At 34.3% G+C, this 21,193-nt stretch overlaps 2 protein-coding genes across 2 annotated transcripts; one reads left to right on the top strand and one right to left on the bottom strand.

The window, feature by feature from the left end:
• Positions 1–2,849, bottom strand: LOC133853738 (uncharacterized). The gene is made up of 2 exons (XM_062289759.1): positions 2,625–2,849; positions 1–699 (listed from the first exon to the last, which is right to left on the bottom strand). Exons 1-2 carry the CDS (start codon positions 2,753–2,755, stop codon positions 255–257), a joined length of 576 nt encoding a protein of 191 aa, XP_062145743.1. The 5' UTR covers positions 2,756–2,849; the 3' UTR covers positions 1–254.
• A 1,472-nt stretch (positions 2,850–4,321) lies between these two features.
• LOC133854670 (uncharacterized) lies at positions 4,322–5,223 on the top strand. Its single transcript, XM_062290919.1, has one exon. The coding sequence runs from the start codon at positions 4,398–4,400 to the stop codon at positions 5,160–5,162; it is 765 nt and encodes a 254-aa protein (XP_062146903.1). The 5' UTR covers positions 4,322–4,397; the 3' UTR covers positions 5,163–5,223.
• Positions 5,224–21,193: the final 15,970 nt, after the last annotated feature.

Raw genomic sequence — 21,193 nt, forward strand, 5'->3', positions numbered from 1 at the left:
TAATCAAAACTATTTTCATTTTTATTACATGTCAAAACATTTTAACAAACTCAAGCAACTGCAAGTTCTTAGATAAAGAGGGTCAAAAGAATATACAAAATCCAGGAAAAAAACCAAAAAAAAATCTACAAGAGGCAATGAACCATAAAAATGTTCTAGCCGTCAGTTTCCCATTACATTGTGTCCTTTCAATCCCCTCTTCCGTAGTTGAATTTATAAAATCTTCCTCCTCTAACACAAAAGGGCTTTCACTGCTAGTTTTGTAGCATCCACTGCATTATGTCCTTCCGGAGACCTCCCTCCAACCAACCTCTTGTAGAATTTGATTTCAACATTTCAGGGCCAGAGAAGTGCCTATACTGTGTCATAGTCCCGGCAGGCTTTAGTGGCCGCACCATCATCGAAATAGTTGGAAAAGATGAGGTAAACAGATGCCTAGCAGAATCCTGATTTCTGGATATTTGGGTTTCCCCAGGAGGTTTCGGATTGGAGGAGTTTCTTGTCTGCTTTGTCATGCTCAACCCTGAGCTAGTACCATTGGGGGGTTTTCCAGGAGAGGAACCACGAATCTGAGCTGCTGGTTTCATTCTATCAAGGCACCGCAGAATCCAGTTACCAAGATTCCGACCAACTTCTATGTCCCTCTCTTGAATGCTACGGTGAACCTTGAGTGCTACATCAAATACAGCTCGTGTTCGACTGCGAAAGGAGGGAAAGAAAAAAAAAATCTTTTGGTAAGTATAAAACAAAAGATCCTAATTGTCATTACCAGTGAAACAAATATTTACTTTTAAAGAATAAAATAGTAAAAATAGTAGTAGTCCAAAACGTAACAAATGCATCTGTAGGAGAATCCTTAAAACACTTATGCCAGTATGAATTGGCCAATGGTCCTCATATTTTAAGGTTCTCACAGAGAGTTTTATGTTAGTGACTTCCTGGATATCCAAAACATACTTGCCTGACAATTGTTTGTGCAGTGGAATTAATATAGATGGTATCATAATTTTATCAGCATACCACCATCATGCTCGTGATTCCCAAAAAAAAAAGTACTGAAATACTTTTCCAGAAGACAGAGAAAAAATCTCTCCCCTAATGAAGGCAATAATAATGGAGATAGCTTTCTAATATAAATCATAGCGTGAAATAGATTGATGAAAGTACGGTACTTTCAAAAAAGGATCGAGTCACAAACCTCAAGAGCATAACCGCTGCAAAATTCTCATGAATTTGTTATCCCTTGAATTGAAAGCATTGCATCATGTATCTAAGGAAAACTAAACCGAACCCCCAAAGAACTTGGGCTCTATGAGCTTTGACTAATAAGCCCAAGCTAGCTAACAGTTAGAAACCTAGAATAAAAAAAAAAATCAACAAGATAAGAAACCCATAATATAACCCAATATACAAAAAACTAAAGCCCATTTCAGGAAAATAAACACCACAAAAATAGCCTTGACTCCTAAAATCAAATAAAACCAATAACTTCAAATAAAACCATATCCTAGCTGCCTTCATTAGAGATCCAACAAGCAACAGAATTGGTAAGTCACTAATGCAAAGACAGCTTTAAACAAGGATGAGTGATTGTGATTTTCCATAATTTGTAGCTCCGGAAGAGAACACTTGAGATAATTTGCATAGATAGAGGAATTAGAAAGATCGAATTTGATTAAAAGTGTCCTATACCTTGACAATTTCAAGCAGTGGTTGGTGTAAAAGAGTTTTCCCAAAATAGATTCCCAAATTTGAGTCTGATCTCATGTTAAAAAGCGTATGAGCAGCTGGCATTCTGATTGGATTCATTAAACACAGACCTTGTACTAGACCAATAAAAATGCTCTTAATCCTCCATTGAATGGTTTGGCATCAATGGTTTAGCATCACCAAATTATAGACATAACTTACGGTCATAGCCCATCTTGGGACATAGATAAACCTAATTGCAATTTCTCTATAAGCAATCATATGCTATCTGTTCTTGTTCTAGATCTAGGATTTCTAGTTCTCAATTTTGGATGTACAAGTGGATCAACCAGTCTAACATTGATCCGTCATTAGGTGACACATTTTTGAAATGGGTTGTCCTTGTTGAATGGGAGATCTATTCACAATTTTGAGCAACTAACTTTATTCCAAATGTTTTTCCAGTCTTAAAGGGTGGAATTATTGTGATAGGTGTAGCTGTACTAAGTCAGGAATGGAGACCAGGGGCTTTCTACAGATAGAAACTTGTGTCCTTCATCACTACTAACCCAAATGACATCATGGCAAACTCAACTGAAAGAACGCCCTTGGCTTAGTCCTTTATCCAAATGTCAAGGTGTGAAGACTTACGATATGGCTAAATATATCAATCTAACAACTAATTCAGGTGCAAGATCGCCAAAAAGAAACATTTGCACCTGCCTAAGCAATAAAAATTTGCATAATTTAATAGAACTAATAAGAACAACCCACCAAACTCACCATGATAAGAATAGAATATTTCAACAACCCAAGTACAAATTTTCACAAAGCGAACCAGAAATCTCGATAACAACAGACATAAATATCAACACCCAACTCCCCAAACAACGATCAAAACCCACCCATCAAAAACACAGAAATGAAAATATTACCTGTAAAGAAACTGGCGGATCTTGGGGTGCTTGGCGCTAACGACCTTGCGTTGAATCCTCAGAGCGAGCTTGAACGTGCGCTTCAGCCCCAGGAAATACGCAGTCCCCAACGTGATCTCCCACAGCACCATCTCTCTCTCTCTCGCTGTGATTCTTTCTCTGTGTTTTGAATGTCTTGACTATTTATTCCATCTTTTCGTTTCGCGCAAGTTATAAATGGATTCCGGTGGGAGCCGCCAGAAATGTCGATCTCGCTGACGTTTTTCGGTCGGCACCGATCGCAGGGTTCATCGTGACCGTTTCTTTTCGATTGTGCTTGATCTGAACCGTTGGTCCTTTTAACCGGACAGATGGGCCGGGCTTTGGGTCCAATTCGTTGAGTTTGGGTAATTGACAGGCCCAAAAGTTGTGTCATTATATTTGAAAATGAGCTTAGGGAAGTTGGAGAATATTCCAAGGCAAATTCGCATAGGGAATTTTATTAGAGAAGATCCTTCAATTGCTACATGTCAATTTCAAGTTATTATATGTGACCATGATTTTATATCATAGATATTATAATCATAATTTGAAGCAAATGTTTTTGAGAGCATAGGGAAAATATTAAGAGATTAATTTTTAAAACTTTTTAGACCTCATCTTTCTATTTAGTTAATTTAAGATCGACTTTACATAGATTTTAAGTTTAAGACTTCATTCCATTTTCCCCTCACATAAATAACAATAATAACGAGAAAATACAATTATACCTTTTTGAGTTCGAGGCATAATACACATATTTTTTTGTACATCTCATTTTTAAATTAATCATTTTATCTATAAGACCCACACGTAGGTTTTATAAATTTAATGGTTGATTTAAAAAATAGATTAAAAAATCATTTCTCCTACCCTTCCCTTTAACAAATTTTAAGAAACAAAAAAAAAAAAAAAAAAAACAAAACAAAACAAAAGATGGATGTAAGCAATCCCTTCTATTCACCCTCTCTTAAGGGTGGCATTGTGCAATGAGCCACCCCTCTCTATTCTTTGTGGCCACTCTCAACGGATGAGAGATCGGTTTGTAGCTACTCTAAAGAGAGGGATGGCTCACGGCCGCCTCATCTTCTTTCTTTAAACTTTTTTTTAATGAGAATGACGTTATAGTATTTTTCTTGTTATTTTTATTATTTATTTGAAAAAAAAGAGGTCATAAGTCTTAAATTTAAAATCTTTATACGCTCCTTAAATTGATCATCAGAGACTTCTAACATTACTCAGCATTACTCGTTTAAAAAACAAAAACAAAAAATAAAATTTTATAGGTTAAACAACATAAGATTTGGTACATTGGGCTACAGCCAGATCCTTTTCTAGCTGCATTTTCATTGATCCCCCTTTGTCCCAATTGTAAGTGAGAAAGACCCACCTTCTATTAGACTGCTTAGGTGTTAGCTACTCTATGTTTTGTTTCTGCTTTAAGCTTATTAACTATTGTTTCTTGTTGAATGTACTTTTAAAAAAAAAAATTAATTAATTAATTAAAAAAAAAAAAGTAAAACAAAACAAAACATTAAAATATATATATATATATATATATATATATATATATATTGGGCTTTATTCATATTGGACTCTCGTCCAAGGAAAAAAATATCTTAGACCTTTCAAATGGACATATTGGACTTTTAGCCCAATAATCGCGTAAATATCCCTTTTCAACCCACTGAACACCTCTGTGGCTCTCTCTCTCTCTCTCTCTCTCGCTCATCTTCTCCGTAGCTTGGCATCTCCATGGCCCTCTTTCTTCCCCACACTTTTCCTTCGCGTCATCTCACTCGTTCTTCTTCTCTCAGTCTCGTTAATTGCTCTTTCAAATCCAGAGCACCCACCAATGCGCCAATCCCAGCAAGAGACCGAGTCATAGACTTCGGAAAACACAAGGGCAAAATGTTGGGAACCCTCCCTTCAACCTACCTCAAATGGGTCTCCGACAACCTCCGAGCCCGCGATTTCGAGCAGTGGGCAAATCTAGCGGACCAAGTCCTCCAAGACCCGGTTTACAAAGATCGGATCGAGTGGGAGTTCGCTGAGAATCTACTGACCGGTAACAACAATAACATTATTTCGCTAAGAAATGGGAGCGCAGTTTCAGAGCTGTTGGAAATAAGCGAAAGGTTTGGTTGGGATAACGGAGATAAGGTGGGTTGGAGCAGAGTCAGTTTTGAACTTTTGGGTACCTCTAAAGGCGGTAGAATTCCAAGAGTAAGCAAAAATGGTGGAAAAGAGAGAGAGTTGGGCGTGAATAAGAGGGAAAAGGTTGAGGATTTATCGAAAGGTGAAGAGAGGAGGAGGGAGAGAAGAGAGAGAATGAAGATGAAGACGGAAGGGAGAAAGGAGTGCAAGGTTTATGAGAAAAGCTATGGAGATGATGTGATGACAGTTCATGAAAGGGATAGAGGAAATAGTCGTCAAGATGGGATGATGGAGAATTATAATCCATTTCCTGGGCGTGAAGCTCTGTTGAAGAAGGTGCTCAACCATAAAAGATCCTTGTAATTCTTCCCTTTTCCTTTGTTTTTTTTTTTTTTTTTTAATATATATGATTTATTGATTTAAGAAGAACGTTATTTTTTTTAAAACAATAAGCTCGGGCTCCTTGCAGTAACAACCAACAGGCCCGATGACACGTTACAATGAGTAGAAGCACGCTACTCACTATGCCAAAAAATTTGACTTGGGTGTTGCCTACAAATAAACAAATATTATAAAATTAGACATTTGAGTCATTTTCTACATTTAAGCACCATTACTAAATATGAGAAGGCTGATCCGAGCAAAACAAGCCTTAATACAGACCAATAATATCTAAAAACCCATGGACAAACTTAAAGAAGATAAAAACGATATAATGAGCACTACAATAAACAAATACACAACAAAAACATCAAACAAGCCGTCGTCTGAAAATCCTCGCCGGTGCCAGCACGTGAACAACACGCACCGTACACAAACGCAACCCCAGTGATAGCCGACCGTCGAAAACCATCCCCACTACCGGCCAAAACCAAGAAAAGAAGCCCATGACCCACACGCACAAAAATAAAGAATGAGAACCTTAGCGCGTGTAGGTCACACGCCAACCACTGGAGACCCACATGGCCATGGCTGAAGGCGGTAAGACCGGAGAGCAACGACGAACTCCACTAAAAGGCGCGTGTCTCACAAAGCCCGGCAGATGAGCATAGATCTAGCGACGAAAACGAAGAAGACAATGAAGCACGGATAAACAATTTTCTCTTGCTTGCCATTCCTGCCATAAAAATACAGCCAAAAACACTCTCTACTAGTTTTACAAACCAGAGAGGACAACCACTCCATAACCTTAAAAATTAGGAGACAAAAGACCCCTGTATCTAACCATGAGAAAAATAAAAAAACCTTCTAGAATGTCACAAAAAACACTGTGGGGGATAAGAGAGGCGTGAAACCTCCCTCCCCCACGCCACAAAGACTCTCTTTACGCTCTCTCTCTTTAAAAACTATCGGGAGTTTCTCTATCTAGAAGAGAGCTTCTTTCTAGATTAAGAACAACAATTTGATTAAAGAAGATGAAGCAGCAAGCATTAATTTGTAGTTTATCCATGAGGCATGACCCTTCAACGGAATGACGATAAATTAATAATGATTTTTTCCGTCTATTGAAAAAATTATGAGAAGATCACTTATAATTTCTTACTCTTCAATTTTTTTAATTTCAATCTTCTATTAAAATTTTTGAATGTGTCAAAATTTTCAAAATACCTCTTAATTTTTTTTAAGGAAAACAAAAAAAAAAAATTGTTAGGATTTAGGTGTTGGTAAGAATTTAATGAAATTCGCAAAAATACCTATGATTGAATCTTTAAAAAAACTTATAATTTTTTTTAAAAAAAATAAAAAATAAACATAAGGGTATTTTAAGACAGGAGGTTAAATTTGGAAAAAACTGAAAGATGGATACCCTAAGAGCATTCCTAGTGAAGTCGTCAAATAGACGAAATTGCCAAAATCAGACGATTTTGCTCAAAATCTCGTCTCCAACGAGCTCGTCGCCTCTACAGTAAAATTGATGATTGTTAGAAACCCTTATCTGATGAGACGAGGGCAAAGTCGATCGTCTGTTGTTATTTGCATTTATTTATTTCATTTTCACGAGGAAGGTCGTTGATGAGCAGAGGATCAACACCAAAAATATCACAGGGGAGACACACAACCGGAAATCATAGGGGAGACACAACTGGAAATATTACAGCAAACACACAAGAACACGATCGGTTGGAACAGGGAGATCAACACCAAAAATACATACGGTTCATTAAAACCCATTAATCAATAATAGCCCAAATTAATCAATAATAATCCAAATAAAAAACACAAGAAATTACCTTAAGAATTTTCTGTTTAATCACCAAAAATTCACCAAAAGTCATATCTCAACTCATTGGAAAATACCCATAGGAAACCCTCTAGAATTGCCACAATTTTCACCAGAAAATCACCTCACGTCTATCGGAGATGGGTTCTAGCCGACGACCCATGGACGTGTGTCTCTGGGTTCGTCGGATTGCTACGGGTTATCCACGATCGGGCTAGGTCTCTCAAGTCTCAGGTCTCCTAGAAAATGGGCTCTGATTGGTCACGGGTTGCAGAGCGATTTCGCCAGAAATCATTCCACAGGCCACCGATCGTCGTGCCTCCTGCTCCTTCGGGGACAATCCATTGAACCCATCGGAAATCGACGCCTCTGGACGGTCGGATCTTCTCTAGTTCTATCTCCTAATCTCTCGGGTCTGATCTCTCCCGGTGTGCTCTCTCCCTTGATCTCTCTCTCTCTCTCTCTCTCTCTCTCTCTCTTTCTTGTTCACTATCTCACTGTCTTTCGATGTGGACAGCGAATAAGGAAGAGGAATCGGATTAGATAAAGAAGGAAAGAAGAATAAAGTAATAGAAGTGTGCGTGAGAAAAGTGAAGAGAAGAAAAAGGAAAGGGAGGTATGAATTCTATAACAGTCCAAAAAAAGTAAGTTGGTTGAAAAATTATTAAAATAGTATTTATTTGAAGTAGATAATATTTAGAGAGTTTGGTATTTAGAGCTTTTCAAAACTAGGTAGCTAAAATAACAAAAGTGATATTTTTAGTCAAAATTTGCTGAAATTTTGACGACTTCACTAGGAATGCTCTAAAGTGACAATGTTTAAAGTTTGGTACATTTTTTTCAAATGAGATGAAAGATTAGGAGTTTATAAATAAAGTTTTTTTTGAAAAAATAATTGATAAAATAGACCAGGAATAATTTATATTGGTGGTAACAAAAAGGAGAAATACAATGATTTTATCCGTCCATCACACTTGGAGCATTCATAGCAAGCTCTCCAAAAGTGGTGTTTAGTTAAATTTTGACTAAAATTCATTTAAACCTTCTTTCATCAAGCTCTCTACTCATTCTCTATTACAATTATTGTCAAATTTGTACTCTATATTTAAGAAACAATCTTATTTTCTATCTTATTTTTATATAATTTTTTGAAAAAATACACATACATCTCTTAAACTACTACTCAATTATCAATGTGCCCCACAAACTATCAATTGTGTCAATATCCACCCTCAACTACCAAACAATGTCAATGTCTCCTCAATGGGAAAAATATTCTTCATAAAATTATAAAAATTCTTAAAATTATATAAAACAAAAGAAAAAATAAATTACCTTTTTAAAAAACAAAATTAAAAAAAATCCAAAAAACAATAAATAAAAAACAAGGTTTTTCTTTTTCTTTTTTTTTTTTTTTTGTTAAGATTTTGTTTTATATAATTTTCAGTTTGGGCCACCTCTTGAATTTTTATTTTTTATCTTTTTTTTTTTAAAAAAAATAATAATAAATCAATCTTTAAAAAAATAAATATAATTTTTTTTAAAAAAATAAATATAATTTTTTTAAAAAAAATAAATTAAATTAATTTTTTTTTCTTTCTAATTTATAAGGATATATTTGTATTATTGAATTTTTTTAAGGTTATTTTGTCTTTTTGTTGGCTTTAGGAGGAAAATGACATTTTTTTTAAGTTTAAGAGGACAATGATACAAAATATAGTTTGAGGGGCATATTGATAATGTAGTAGTAGTTTGAGAGTGGTATATATATTTTTCCCTATATTTTTATATTTTTATATTTTAAAACAAAAATTAAAATTTTGTTTTATTTTTTAAAATAAACTATTTTATTTCTTAAATAAAAATTTGTTTTTTTTAAAAAAATAATTATTTTATTATTTTTAAATTTATAAAAGTATTTTTATTTTATTGCAAAAAATGTAAAGTTTTATTTATTTTTTGGATGGCATTAGAATACATTAACAATGTTTTGATAATTTTAAAGACATAGTCTCAATTAAAAATTTAAAAGAGCCATTATCGATTAATAATAATTGGGCAAGTCACTTTTCACCTTTAATAATTTAGAAAAACAAACAATTAATTTAATTAACTTTTACTGACAAATTTGACCTCCCTCGCGAATGCCAAACAAGTTTTTGTCTTTTGTTTTTTGTCTTCATTTCATTTTGATTTCGCCGGCCGGCAGAATCTAATGATTATATCTCAATTTTGTCGGTGGAAATTAAAGGAAGCTGGCACGTGAAGACAAAACAGCTAGCTGGCACGCACCACTTCTTATTTTATTATTTTTATATATCACCTAAATAAAAAGAGAAAAAGACCAAAAAAAAAAGAAAAAGAAAAAAAGAAAAAAGGTTTTATATATCATGCTGTGGGTATGATCCCCTCACAAATCTGAGATTTGAATAGTTCCCATCTAGGGGGTTTGTGCTTTTGTGTATCGGAGAGAGAGAGAGAGAGAGAGATGGAGGCATCACTTGATCTTCTGGGAAGAGCTGGAAAACGATGAAGAGACTTAATAATGTTCTCGATCCCTCGAATCCAGCTCTTCTCTGAGCATCAAGCGATGTATTTCGTCCAAATAATGTTTCGTGGCAATATAAATCTACCGTTTGTGGTTGCTCGGCGCATGATTTATGGAGGAAGAAGTTGTTTTCGCAGCATGTTCAATGTCTACTGTATTATGCAACTTGCTCATCCATAAACGTGCACCGATCTACCCGTTCTGATAGAACACTCCGCCATCAGACTCGATCGGAGCGCTATTATTGTATTTTCTGTTGTTTTTTTTTCTTAACCACTGTTCCCTTTGCAGTTCTGACCTGCCGATGCGGACGACTGCCATCAACGCGCATTTGTTAGCAGCTCGACGCGGATCAAGTTCACTTGCCAAGCCTGTGATGAGAACAGGGCCGCCTCTATGCACTGTGAGGCCGGAAGCACCTCGTTATTTTCTTTCTTCGCTTTCTTCCCTCTCTTTATTTGTTTCACAAAAATAATATTTAAATACAAATAAAAAAATATAATAAAAAATCTGTTAAAGAGAATATAAAAAAGAAAAAACTAAAATAAGGAGTTTACTTTTTAATAGTCATTTGAACTATTAGGAAAAATTAAAAACTAACGCACATAGAAGTATTTAATGGCTCAAATGCATCTTCTGTTGTCGCACTATTAGTGCCAAGCTGGCGGATCTGACTGCTCTCATTCATGTTTGGAAGATTCTCAAGAGCACGTCGTCCACCAATGATAGTTTGACATCTGGATGGTCAAACCACGTGGCATGTGACCACTCATGGACTTAGAGGGCACTTGTGATGTGACGGATATATATATATCTTTTTTTTCTTTTTTCTTTTTTGACATGATATATATATATATATATCAAACTCTATATATAAAATAAAACTCTGAATTATGGAGAACCGTACGGTCAAATTATTTAATAAAACTCATTCGCCAAACAATGAGTCATTGGAGATTGTTTGCTAGATTCTTTTTTAGATTTTTGGGGCATTTCAAAATTTGATTGAATTTAAGTGGGTATATGGTACTTTTACTACTTTAGGAAAGCTTAATTTGTGGGATTAGAATAGATTTGTGGGATTAATATTTATATCTTAACCGTTGAATATTTTACCCCTTTGGGGCACATGGGGTGGCCGGCCACCTCCAGACCCGCCGATATGGGGGTGACTGAACCACTCCCATGGCCACGGGTGTGGTCGAGCCACCCCCAGGCCTAATGGGGGTGGTCGAGCCACCCCCAAGCCAAATGAGGGTGGTTCGGCCACCCTCCAAAAATGGCCTTGGGGTGGCTAAGCCACCCTTTTGGCCAAAATGGGGGTGGCCATGTGGCCCAAATGGGTGGCTGAGCCACCCTAGAGTTTTTTTTTTTATTATTTTTTTATTTATTTATTAATATAAAAGAAATTATTAAAATAATAATAATAATAAAATGGTAGCCACGTCAGTGTTGAGGTGTACCATGAAAACAGGTGTCGTGCATGCACGCTGACATCTGTATAATGACATGGCTAGACGTTAGTTTTTTATGGAGGTACCATTTTTGTCTTTTCTCATACCAAAAGTACCAAATTTGTTAAAAAATAAAATTGAGAGGGCAAAAAATAAAGGTCGTAAAGCACATGGGTGTATAGGCTATTTAACCATTTTTTTAAAACCAAAATGTTTTGTAGGGGTGAGCATCGGCTCGATAGGCGATTTAGTCGATTAACCGACTTTTGTCGGAATGCAGTCGATGAATTTGTTTTGGTTAAGCGGTTAATAGGTGATCGTTTAAGTCGGTAAAACGATTAATAGGCGGTCAGTTAAGTTGTTAAAGCGGTTAATAGGCAGTCGGTTGACATTCGGTTAACATGAGTAAAGAAACGACATCGTTTTGATTTTTATTTTTATTTTTTTATTTTTTATTTTTTTTAAAGTAAAGAAAAGAAGAAGAATAATAAGAATAAGAATAAGAAGATCAAACGTTTCGTTCTTACTAAAACGAAACCGTTTTGTTTTATGCCAGTTCGGTTAATCAGTCGGAATAAAAAGCTGTTCGGTTCATTTTGGTTAACGATTAAAATTAGGTTCGGTTCGGTTACCGAAGTGGCTTTCGAAATAAAATTTTATTCCGACTACCGAACCGACAAATTAGTTAGTAGGCGGTTTGATAAACGGTCGGTAGGTGGTAAGCAGATAATTTGCTCACCCCTAATGTTATGTTGTAGTTGAAATGACACAGATTCACGCTTTAGAAATGGCTCATATGGTGTAAAAATATTCAACGGCTAAGAGTAAACTTGTTATTTTTTTAATCTAAAATGTTATGTTGTAGTTGAAATGAGACAGATTCACGCTCTAGAGGAACTCTCTGGTAGCTTTCGGGTCTGGTGGATTTGAACCACATCTAAGGTGGAGGATTCGGTGCTCATTATCGGAAGTCTTTTCTATGGATTTTTTTTATTTGGGTTGAGATTTTTGAAGGGTTTGATACACTGCATCAACGACCCAGAACAATCAAGGACCACGTAGATAGATGAGTATATGACTAAGATGAGCGAGGAATACGGTTGGAAATGCGGATATTTTTATTTGATATACGTATTTATATTATATGATTATTATTCGCTTTCGCGCCATTATTAAATAAAGTTATTATTCTTTATTCGCATATGAAGTAATGAGCGTAGGACCGTAAACGAGTTGAACTTGAGCAAGTAGCGCATGTGCAAGCTTGGCTTATTTAAATTTATCACGAGCCAAGTTCGAGCTCATGACGAGTTTTAAAAATTAAGCTTGGCTCGGCGGATTTTGTTGTAAGTTATATAGTTTATTTAACATACAAAAAAGATGGGGACTCATTTAAAAATTAATATTACATTATATAATATATAAACAATATATATTTATATTGTATGTTGAATAAACTATATAACTTAAAAATAATAATAATAAATGATGTAATGATTATTAAATATCTAACGATAATACTTTTAACATATAATCAAGTAATTACAGGCCCCCCCAAAGCCTAAAAGCTGGCTCCGCCCCTGATTTTTTGTTACTTAATTTATACTTACATATAATATATTATTTGTTAATATACTATATTATAAAAATAAGTTGTATATTAACAAATTAATACACACACACACACACACACACACACACACACACACACACACACACAAGTCGAGCCTTAGTAAATGAGTTGATCCTTATACGAGCGGGTTCACGAGCTTTAATTGAGTCGAGTCAAATTTATACGAGTTTGCATCGTTTATTAATTGAGCTTAATTCCGTGTTCACGAGTAGCTCATTTAATAATTGATTCGAGTACGAGTTAAGTTTATACGAGTTTGCATCGTTTAATAATCGAGCCTAATTCAGTGATAACGAGTAGCTCATTTAATAGTCGATTCGAATACAAGTCAAATTTATTCGAGTTGATAGCCGTTATGTTTCCTCTGCTAGCCCCTCTCTCTCTTATTTTTCTATTATGGGGAAGAGGGAATTATATATAAGGAATCTAGTTGAAGGGGACGATGGCTAGTTTCTGTGTTTCTTTGGAGGGATAAATTAATTTGGAATAAAAATATAGATCATCCTCTAAATAGTGTAAGCTGTATGAGTTCTTTCTTGAGCAGCTTGATTGACATGGTGGATCCATGATACATCTCTGTTTTTCCCACGAAAACAAGAAGGACAACCATTTGCGCTTAAGAGATTCCTACTTGTTGATGTAATTTCCGGATGATGACGTGTTGATTGTTGAAACGTGCTCTTTGTTGAGAGGGTTTGGAGAAGTCGGATGTGTCAATGAGCTTGGACTTGCAAAACAGAAAAAGACACGCCGGGGATGCCTCCTCCGATGGTTAAGTCAGATGTTGTTTTTCCAATGAGTCGAGAAAGAGAAAATATATCATTAATGCTTCTCTTAGGTTAAGTGTTTCCCATTATGAAGATTATTTATACTATCTTCCTTTCTGTAAACCAGCAGAGCAAGTATGTGCAAGATTTGACATGCCAAGCAATCATTTATGGCATGTTGACCACTAACATGATGGACTAGTCTGAACGACGGGATAAGGTGCCGTCATTCTTCCTGTAATCAGCCATGATTAGACTGGTTGATATCATTCTTAATAAATAGGCATGGGTCATCATAAATGAACTCCTCTTCTTCGAACATCTTGATCGGATACTTTTAACGCTCGGTCAGGACTTCATTATACCTTTGGCACAAATGAATCAGGCAAAGGGATCCTTGGGCCTACAAACCCCGTCAGTCGATGGGCCTGGGCTAATCCTTTTCCTTTATTGGGCCGGTTTATCATCAAAGGCCTGGTTGGTTGGTCCCAAAGTATAATTTCTTAACACTACTCATCTCCACCGTTCCTACCGCAAGCCTTCACCAGGATGATGGCCTCCCCTCATTCACACTCTATTCTCTATCCTTCTTTCTCTTCTCTGTCAAATTTTTGGTCTCTCTCGGTTCTATATTTTTCTCTCTCTAGTTCTCTGTTTCGCCTCAGTCCGTCTCATTTCAAATACAACATTTTGGTTAAAAAAAATGACAAGTTTGATTTGGTTATATGTGAGCCGTTGAATATTTTTACACCATGTGAGTCATTAAGGGCATGTTTGGTTAACACATATAAATTCAAAAAATAAATTCTCTCGATATTTACAATTTTAAATATAATACAAAAAAATCGTACATTCAATCGATCCGTTTGAAATGAGCGGAAGGTTTGATTGGGATAACAAAGATAAGCCTGGTTGGAGCACAGTCAGATTTGAGCTTTTTGGGTACCTCTGAAGGTAGTAAATTCCAAGAGGGAGCAAAATCAGTGGAAATGTGGAATAGGGAGATATTTGAACGTGAATAAGAGGGAGAAGGGAGAGGCTGATGATGAAGACAAGTGAAAAGGAGAGCAAGGTTGGTCTTGGAGATAAGGTTCATGAGAAAAGTTATAGAGATGATTGATGAACAGTTAGTCAAGATGGGATGATGGAGAATAATAATCCCATTTCCTGCACGTGAAGCTCGGTTGAAGTCTTGAAGAAGGTGCTCAATCATAAAAGATCCTTGTAATTCTTCCTCTTTTTCTTTTTCAATAATAATAATAATATATGTTTTTACATTATAATTTATAAATAAATATATGTTTAATATCATGAATCCAATTTTTATGTAATTAAGTAGAGATATGTTTGGTATTATTCTCTTGTATATCTCTTTATAAGAGATGTGCAAATTCGTCATTGAATATATAAGATTTATATGTCGGTTTCGCAAATTCAATGATGAATTTGTAGAAAAGACGTGTAAGAAAATGACATTAAACACATCTTTAGATTTAATGGTGGATTCGTATATCTATTATATAGAGATGGACAAAAAATATATAAGAGAATAAAACCAAACATTTCTCAATTAAATATGTCTACATTCAAATTAATTAATTTATTTAAAATCTAAAATCTAAAATAATTTATATTAGAGCGTAGCGAATTAAAATTAAAATAAATATTTTTAAAGAATCATCTTAAACCACAACTCTAAATTGCACAACTAAATTTATTAAAAAAAATAATTTATTCTCTCTCACATATCTCTTTTACAAATTCACAATTGATTTCCCATTTCATTTTGAGTTGAATTTAAGAGCATTCCCGAATCCCAACAAGCTCTTCATTTCAAATTTTTTAATAAATTTTAGTAAATATCTAAAAAAAAATCAGTTTCAACAAATTCTTTATAATTTCTTTATTTTGTCTCTAGAAGAATTTCTCTTCAAATTTGGCTCACACATTCCACGAGTTATTCTTTTATATATATTGAATTCCTCTTCCCTTTTATTTCACTTTTCCTCTCTCCTCATTTGTTATGAGTGATTGCTTAAAATTAATAAAAAAAAAATTAATATTTTGTTAAAATAGAAAAATATTTGGAGTTTGGTATAGGAAGTTTGTTAAAAGTAAGAACCGTTTGAGAATTGCATTTTTAAAAAAATTACGATTTGAAAAGATAATTTCAAATTGCAAGCAAGTGAGTACGCAGAAATTTTAAAAGTTAACCTACTATTTTAAAGATTAATTTGCGATTTCGTCAAACACTTAACTGCGTTTTTAAAAATTACTTTTTAAAATAGTTATTTTTAAATCGTATTTTTTGAAATCGCAAACTTAAACAGACCCATAATAATTAAAATAATAAAAGTAGATTTTTAAATTAAAATTTGTTTTAAGGGTTTTTTTTTTTTTTTTTTTTTTTTAGTGAAAAATGATAGAAAAACTACCGGTGTACTCCTCCACTCACATGGAAGTGGAGAAGTGGAGCCAGACCCAGTGTTCATGTTAGTGGGAGAATTATTGGGCTTGTTTGTTGAGGGACGGAACAGAACAGTATAGTGTTGTTACTGTTCATCTAATTTTTTTTATTACTTTTTTATATTTTCTACCACCAATCAACATCAAAATATTTCTACTTTTTTCATTTTTTATATCACATTAATAATTTTTTTATTACTATTCAAATAAAAAAATTCACTACAATATAAAACTTTTTCACTTTTTTATACAAATTCTTTTTATTTTATCACATCATCACTTTTTACTAATTTTAAAACTAATAACTCTGTTCTGTTTTGTTCTGTACATGTCTTTGCCAAACAAGCTCATTATTGTGTACAATGATCACTAAAAAAATAAAATAAATAAAAAATAAAAAATTCGCCCAGCTGGCGGAATCTAATGAGCATATCTCAATTGATTTTGTTGGTCTCCAAGAAGCGGTAAACAGGTAGCTGGCTGGCACGTGAGATAAAACAGCTTAGCTGGCACGCACCACTCCCCAGTATTTCTCTTTGACAATTTATTAATGTTTATTGATAATGCTTTGGATCTCACAGATCTGGACACAAGCCATCTCTGGGTTTTGTGCTCTGTGTATATAGCAGAGTGAGATCAAAGATCCCAGTGTATAGCATCATCTGATCTTCTACGTAGAGCTGGAAAACGATGAAGTGAATGATCGATCTTCTTTCCTGGCTGTCCTGCGAGGAATCAGTACCAGAGATGGCGCAAATGCTGGTTCCTCCCTCGCATCCAGCTCTTGTATGAGCATCAACTGATGTATTTCGTCCAAATAATGTTTCGTGTCAAGATCTAGCGTCTGTGGTCGGTTGTGGCATGATTTATGGAGGAAGAAGTTGCATTCAGTTCCAAGTATTTCAAATCTACTGTATGCAACTTCATCTTTCATAAACCATGCCCCGAGCTACCCCTCGCCATCCAACGCCAGTAATTTGTTCTTCAAATTGAGAGTCTACCTCATCTGTCCCAAGATTTGAGCAGGTGAGTCTCATATTAGCTCTTTCACGATGTGTTGCTCAAATTGCTAGCAAATTTCTGATCTCATAATTGTGATGTTTGCGGCTAATGTTGCAGTAGATTTTTTTTGTTTTTACCACTGTTGCATCTGCAGATTTGATCTCGACGTTATATGCGATTCACTGTTCTCCCGTCAAACTACTGCCCAATCGGCAAATGTTGGAGTAGGAAATTCTTATTATAGTTTTATTATATATAGTTTTCATTTGAAAAATGCTTTTCTTGCCAGAAATTCTCACAAAATTGTTTTACAGGATGATGTGGGCGTTTTATTATCAAAGCACATATCACACAACCATTACCTTGCGCCGGTTCATCATCCTGTATAGATTTTCAGATCATTTTCATTGTCTATCAAATTTTCTTTTTCACACACAATTTACTCTTTTTCCTTTTTACGTAGAGTTAAAAGTTTTACACAAATTTGATTTACCGTTATTTTGGTTTGAAACCAATTTATTTATTTGAAATTTGAAAACCATGTAGATGGTGGTTGTGGTTGCTTGTTATATAATTCTACAAAATAATTGATCAGTCTCTTTTATTCTTTCCTTAGAGAAGAAGCAATACTCCCATGTGTTAGATTGATTTCTTTAATAGGACTCTTAGACTTTGAAAAAAAGAAAAGGATTAAATACATATTTGCCCATGTGCTTTACGACCTTTATTTTTTGTCGCCTCACTTTTATTTTTTATCAAATTTGGTATCTGTGGTATATGAAAAGACGGAAATGGTACTTTCGTCTGATTTTCCGTCCAAAACTAACGTCCATCCACGGCATTTTCTGTCATGTTGTTATCTGGATGTTGTTGGAAACGATGTGTAAAGAATTGAGTTCTGAGCTTCAAATTTTTAGGTACCCAATGACGTGATTGAACGTTAGTTTTGGACGGAAAATTAGACGGAAGTACTATTTTCGTCTTTTCATATACCACATATACCAAATTTGATAAAAAGTGAAACTGAGAGGGCAAAAAATAAAGGTCGTAAAACACATGGACAAATATATATTTAACCATAAAAAGCAAGTGTTTGTACAGATTGTGTTAGGGAGAGAATAGCCTAGGAAGTTAAGTCACATAGAGTAATAAGCTCTTTAAATTTGGCAGAATCTCTCTTTAAATGGAAAGAGTGTTATGAATGCATTCATGCATTTGGTGGATGACCAAGTAGTTTCATCTATTGGAATTCTACACATTTATGTCATCTTTTAGAATTCCATAACATTCATGTAATACATTGATGTAGCCTTTTAATTCATGTCCTATCATTTCCTATTCCTTAACCTCCCACTTTGTCTATCTCTATAAAAGGGAGTATTGGGTACTTTGTAAAATACACAATAATAGAGAAGAATCATACATAGTTCATGAAGAACTAGTTTCATATTTACAATCTCTTATCTTGTCTTGTTATTTTCATTAATTTTACAACACGTTATCAGCACGAAGCTCTAGCCAGTTGTTGATCTTCAACATCAAAAGCTATCCGTGAGATATTCTCAATTCATTGTAAGTCTCTTTAAAATTTAATAATCTTATTACCTATTTTGTTAATTAACATTCTAACATATGCTTAGAAATCTTTATTGTTTTAAGAATCATATTATAACATATAAATCTTATGATCCATGTGAGATTAATGTAAACTAAAACGTTATCATCCTAATGCTATGAATATGATGATTTATAGTTAAAATTTTATTTTATTTTTGTTTGTTTGCGTATATTATCACTTAATTTTAAATAATGTTTATTTATTTAATTCTTGATATATTTTTGTCATAGATAATGTCAAATCTTACAAAACTTGAGTTTGTCACTCTTGATGTTTCTGGCAACAATTACTTATCTTGGATCCTTGATGCTGAGATCCATCTTGAAGCTATGAATCTTGGAAATACTATTAAGGAAGATAATCAAGCATCCCAGCAGGATCGCGCTAAAGCAATGATTTTTCTTCGCCATCATTTGCATGATGAATTAAATAAAAATGAGTACCTTATAGTAAAAGATTCATTGACCTTGTGGAATAATTTGAGGGAGAGATACAAGTATCAGAAGACAGTTATCCTCCCAAAAAGCTCATTATTGTTGAATGCACCTGAAGTTGCACTCTTTAAAATCAGCTCACAATTAAAATTGTGTGGAGAAAAAATTACTGATGTGGATATGTTAGAAAAAACGTATACCACATTTCATGCCTCGAATGTGCTCCTGCAGCAGCAATATCGAGAGCGTAAATTCACAAGATATTCTGAACTAATATCTTGTCTTCTAGTTGCTGAGCAAAACAACGAGCTATTGATGAAAAATCACCAATCTCGTCCAACGGGTTCTACACCATTTCCTGAAGCAAATGGAACCTCATTTTGTGGTAATAAAGGAAACCATTATCGTGGATGTGGACGTGGTAGAAAATATATATATATATATATATATATATATTTATTATAGAGGTCAATGGGAACGTACTCATAATTCTTACAAAAGAAATGTTCATTTCCACCAGAAGTGGAACCACACTGAGGCGAAAGAATATAAAAACAAAGGTTTACAGAATAAACCTACAAAGAACTATGAAGATCGATAAATGTTACAAGTGTAATATGAAAAGACATTTGTCGCGTACCTGCCGTACGCCTAAACATCTGATTGACCTATATCAAGCATCCATAAAAGAGAAAGAAAAGTGGATTAAAATGAATTTTGTTAATCACAGTAATCTTGTAGTAATATATATATGTTTTCATTATGTTGTCAATTTTAATTTTATTTTATTATTTTATTTTGATTAATGAAATTTAATATTTATTTTATTATGTATGGAGGTATGGGTCATACTGATGGAATGATTAATTCCAAAATGATTGGTGAAGATTTGTGTCTAGCAGACAGTTGTACAACGCACACAATTCTTAGAGATAAGAAATATTTTCAATACTTAATATTAAACAAAGCTAATGTCAATACAATATCACGTTCATCAAACCTAATTGAAGGCTCTGGAAGAGCAAATATTATATTGCCAAAAGGAACAAAATTTTGTATTGATGATGCTTTGTATTCTTCTAAATCTAGAAGAAATTTAATTAGTTTTAAAGATATTCGTCTAAATGGTTATCATGTTGAAACCACTAATGAAGGCAGTGACGAATATCTTTATATTACTTCAATAATTTCGGGCCAGAAGCTCATATTGGAAAAACTGCCTGCTTTCTCTTCTAGGTTGTATTATACAACAATAAGAACAATTGAATCACATGTTGTGATGCACCAGAAGTGCCCTAATCCAAAGATGTTTTTGCTTTGGCATGATCGTCTTGGACATCCGGGAACAATTATGATGCGTCGAATAATTGAGAACTCTCATGGGCATCCCTTAAAGAACCAGAAGATTCTTTTACAAAGTGATTATCCTTGTGCTGCATGTTCTCAAGGTAAATTTGTAATAAAACCATCCCCTTCTAAGGTAATTCTTTAATCTCCATCATTTTTACAAAGGATTCAAGGGGATATATGTGGGCCAATTCACCCTCCATGTGGGTCATTTAGATATTTTATGGTTTTAATAGATGCATCAACTAGATGGTCACATGTTTGCCTACTTTCTACTCGTAATGTTGCATTTGCTAGACTTCTTGCCCAAATAATTAGATTACGGGCACAATTCCCTGATTATCCAATTCAATCTATTCGGATGAATAATGCGGGTGAATTTACATCTCAAGCATTTTATGATTATTGCATGTCAATCGGTATTAATGTTGAGCATCCTGTTGCTCATAATACTCAAAATGGTTTAGCTGAATCGTTTATTAAACGACTTCAGTTAATTGCTCGACCTTTGCTTATGAAATCAAAACTGCCTGTTTCTGCTTGGGGACATGCAATATTACATGCTGCATCATTAGTTCGGATCAGACCAGCATCTTACCAAAAATATTCCCCTTTACAACTTGCATTTGGTCAACCACCAAAATATTTTTCATTTTCGCATTTTTGGTTGTGCTGTATATGTTTCAATTACTCCACCTTAGCGCACTAAGATGAGACCTCAACGTAGACTTGGGATTTATATTGGTTTTGATTCTCCATCTATTATTAGATATCTTGAACCTTTAACTGGTGATATTTTTAAAGCACGTTTTGAAGATTGTCATTTTGATGAAAATATATTTCCATCAATAGGGAAAGAAAAGTCGTTGCCAGAAGCACGACAAGAAATCACTTGGAATAATTC

The sequence above is a fragment of the Alnus glutinosa genome, chromosome 13, assembly GCF_958979055.1.
Source record: "Alnus glutinosa chromosome 13, dhAlnGlut1.1, whole genome shotgun sequence".
Lineage (NCBI taxonomy): Eukaryota > Viridiplantae > Streptophyta > Magnoliopsida > Fagales > Betulaceae > Alnus > Alnus glutinosa.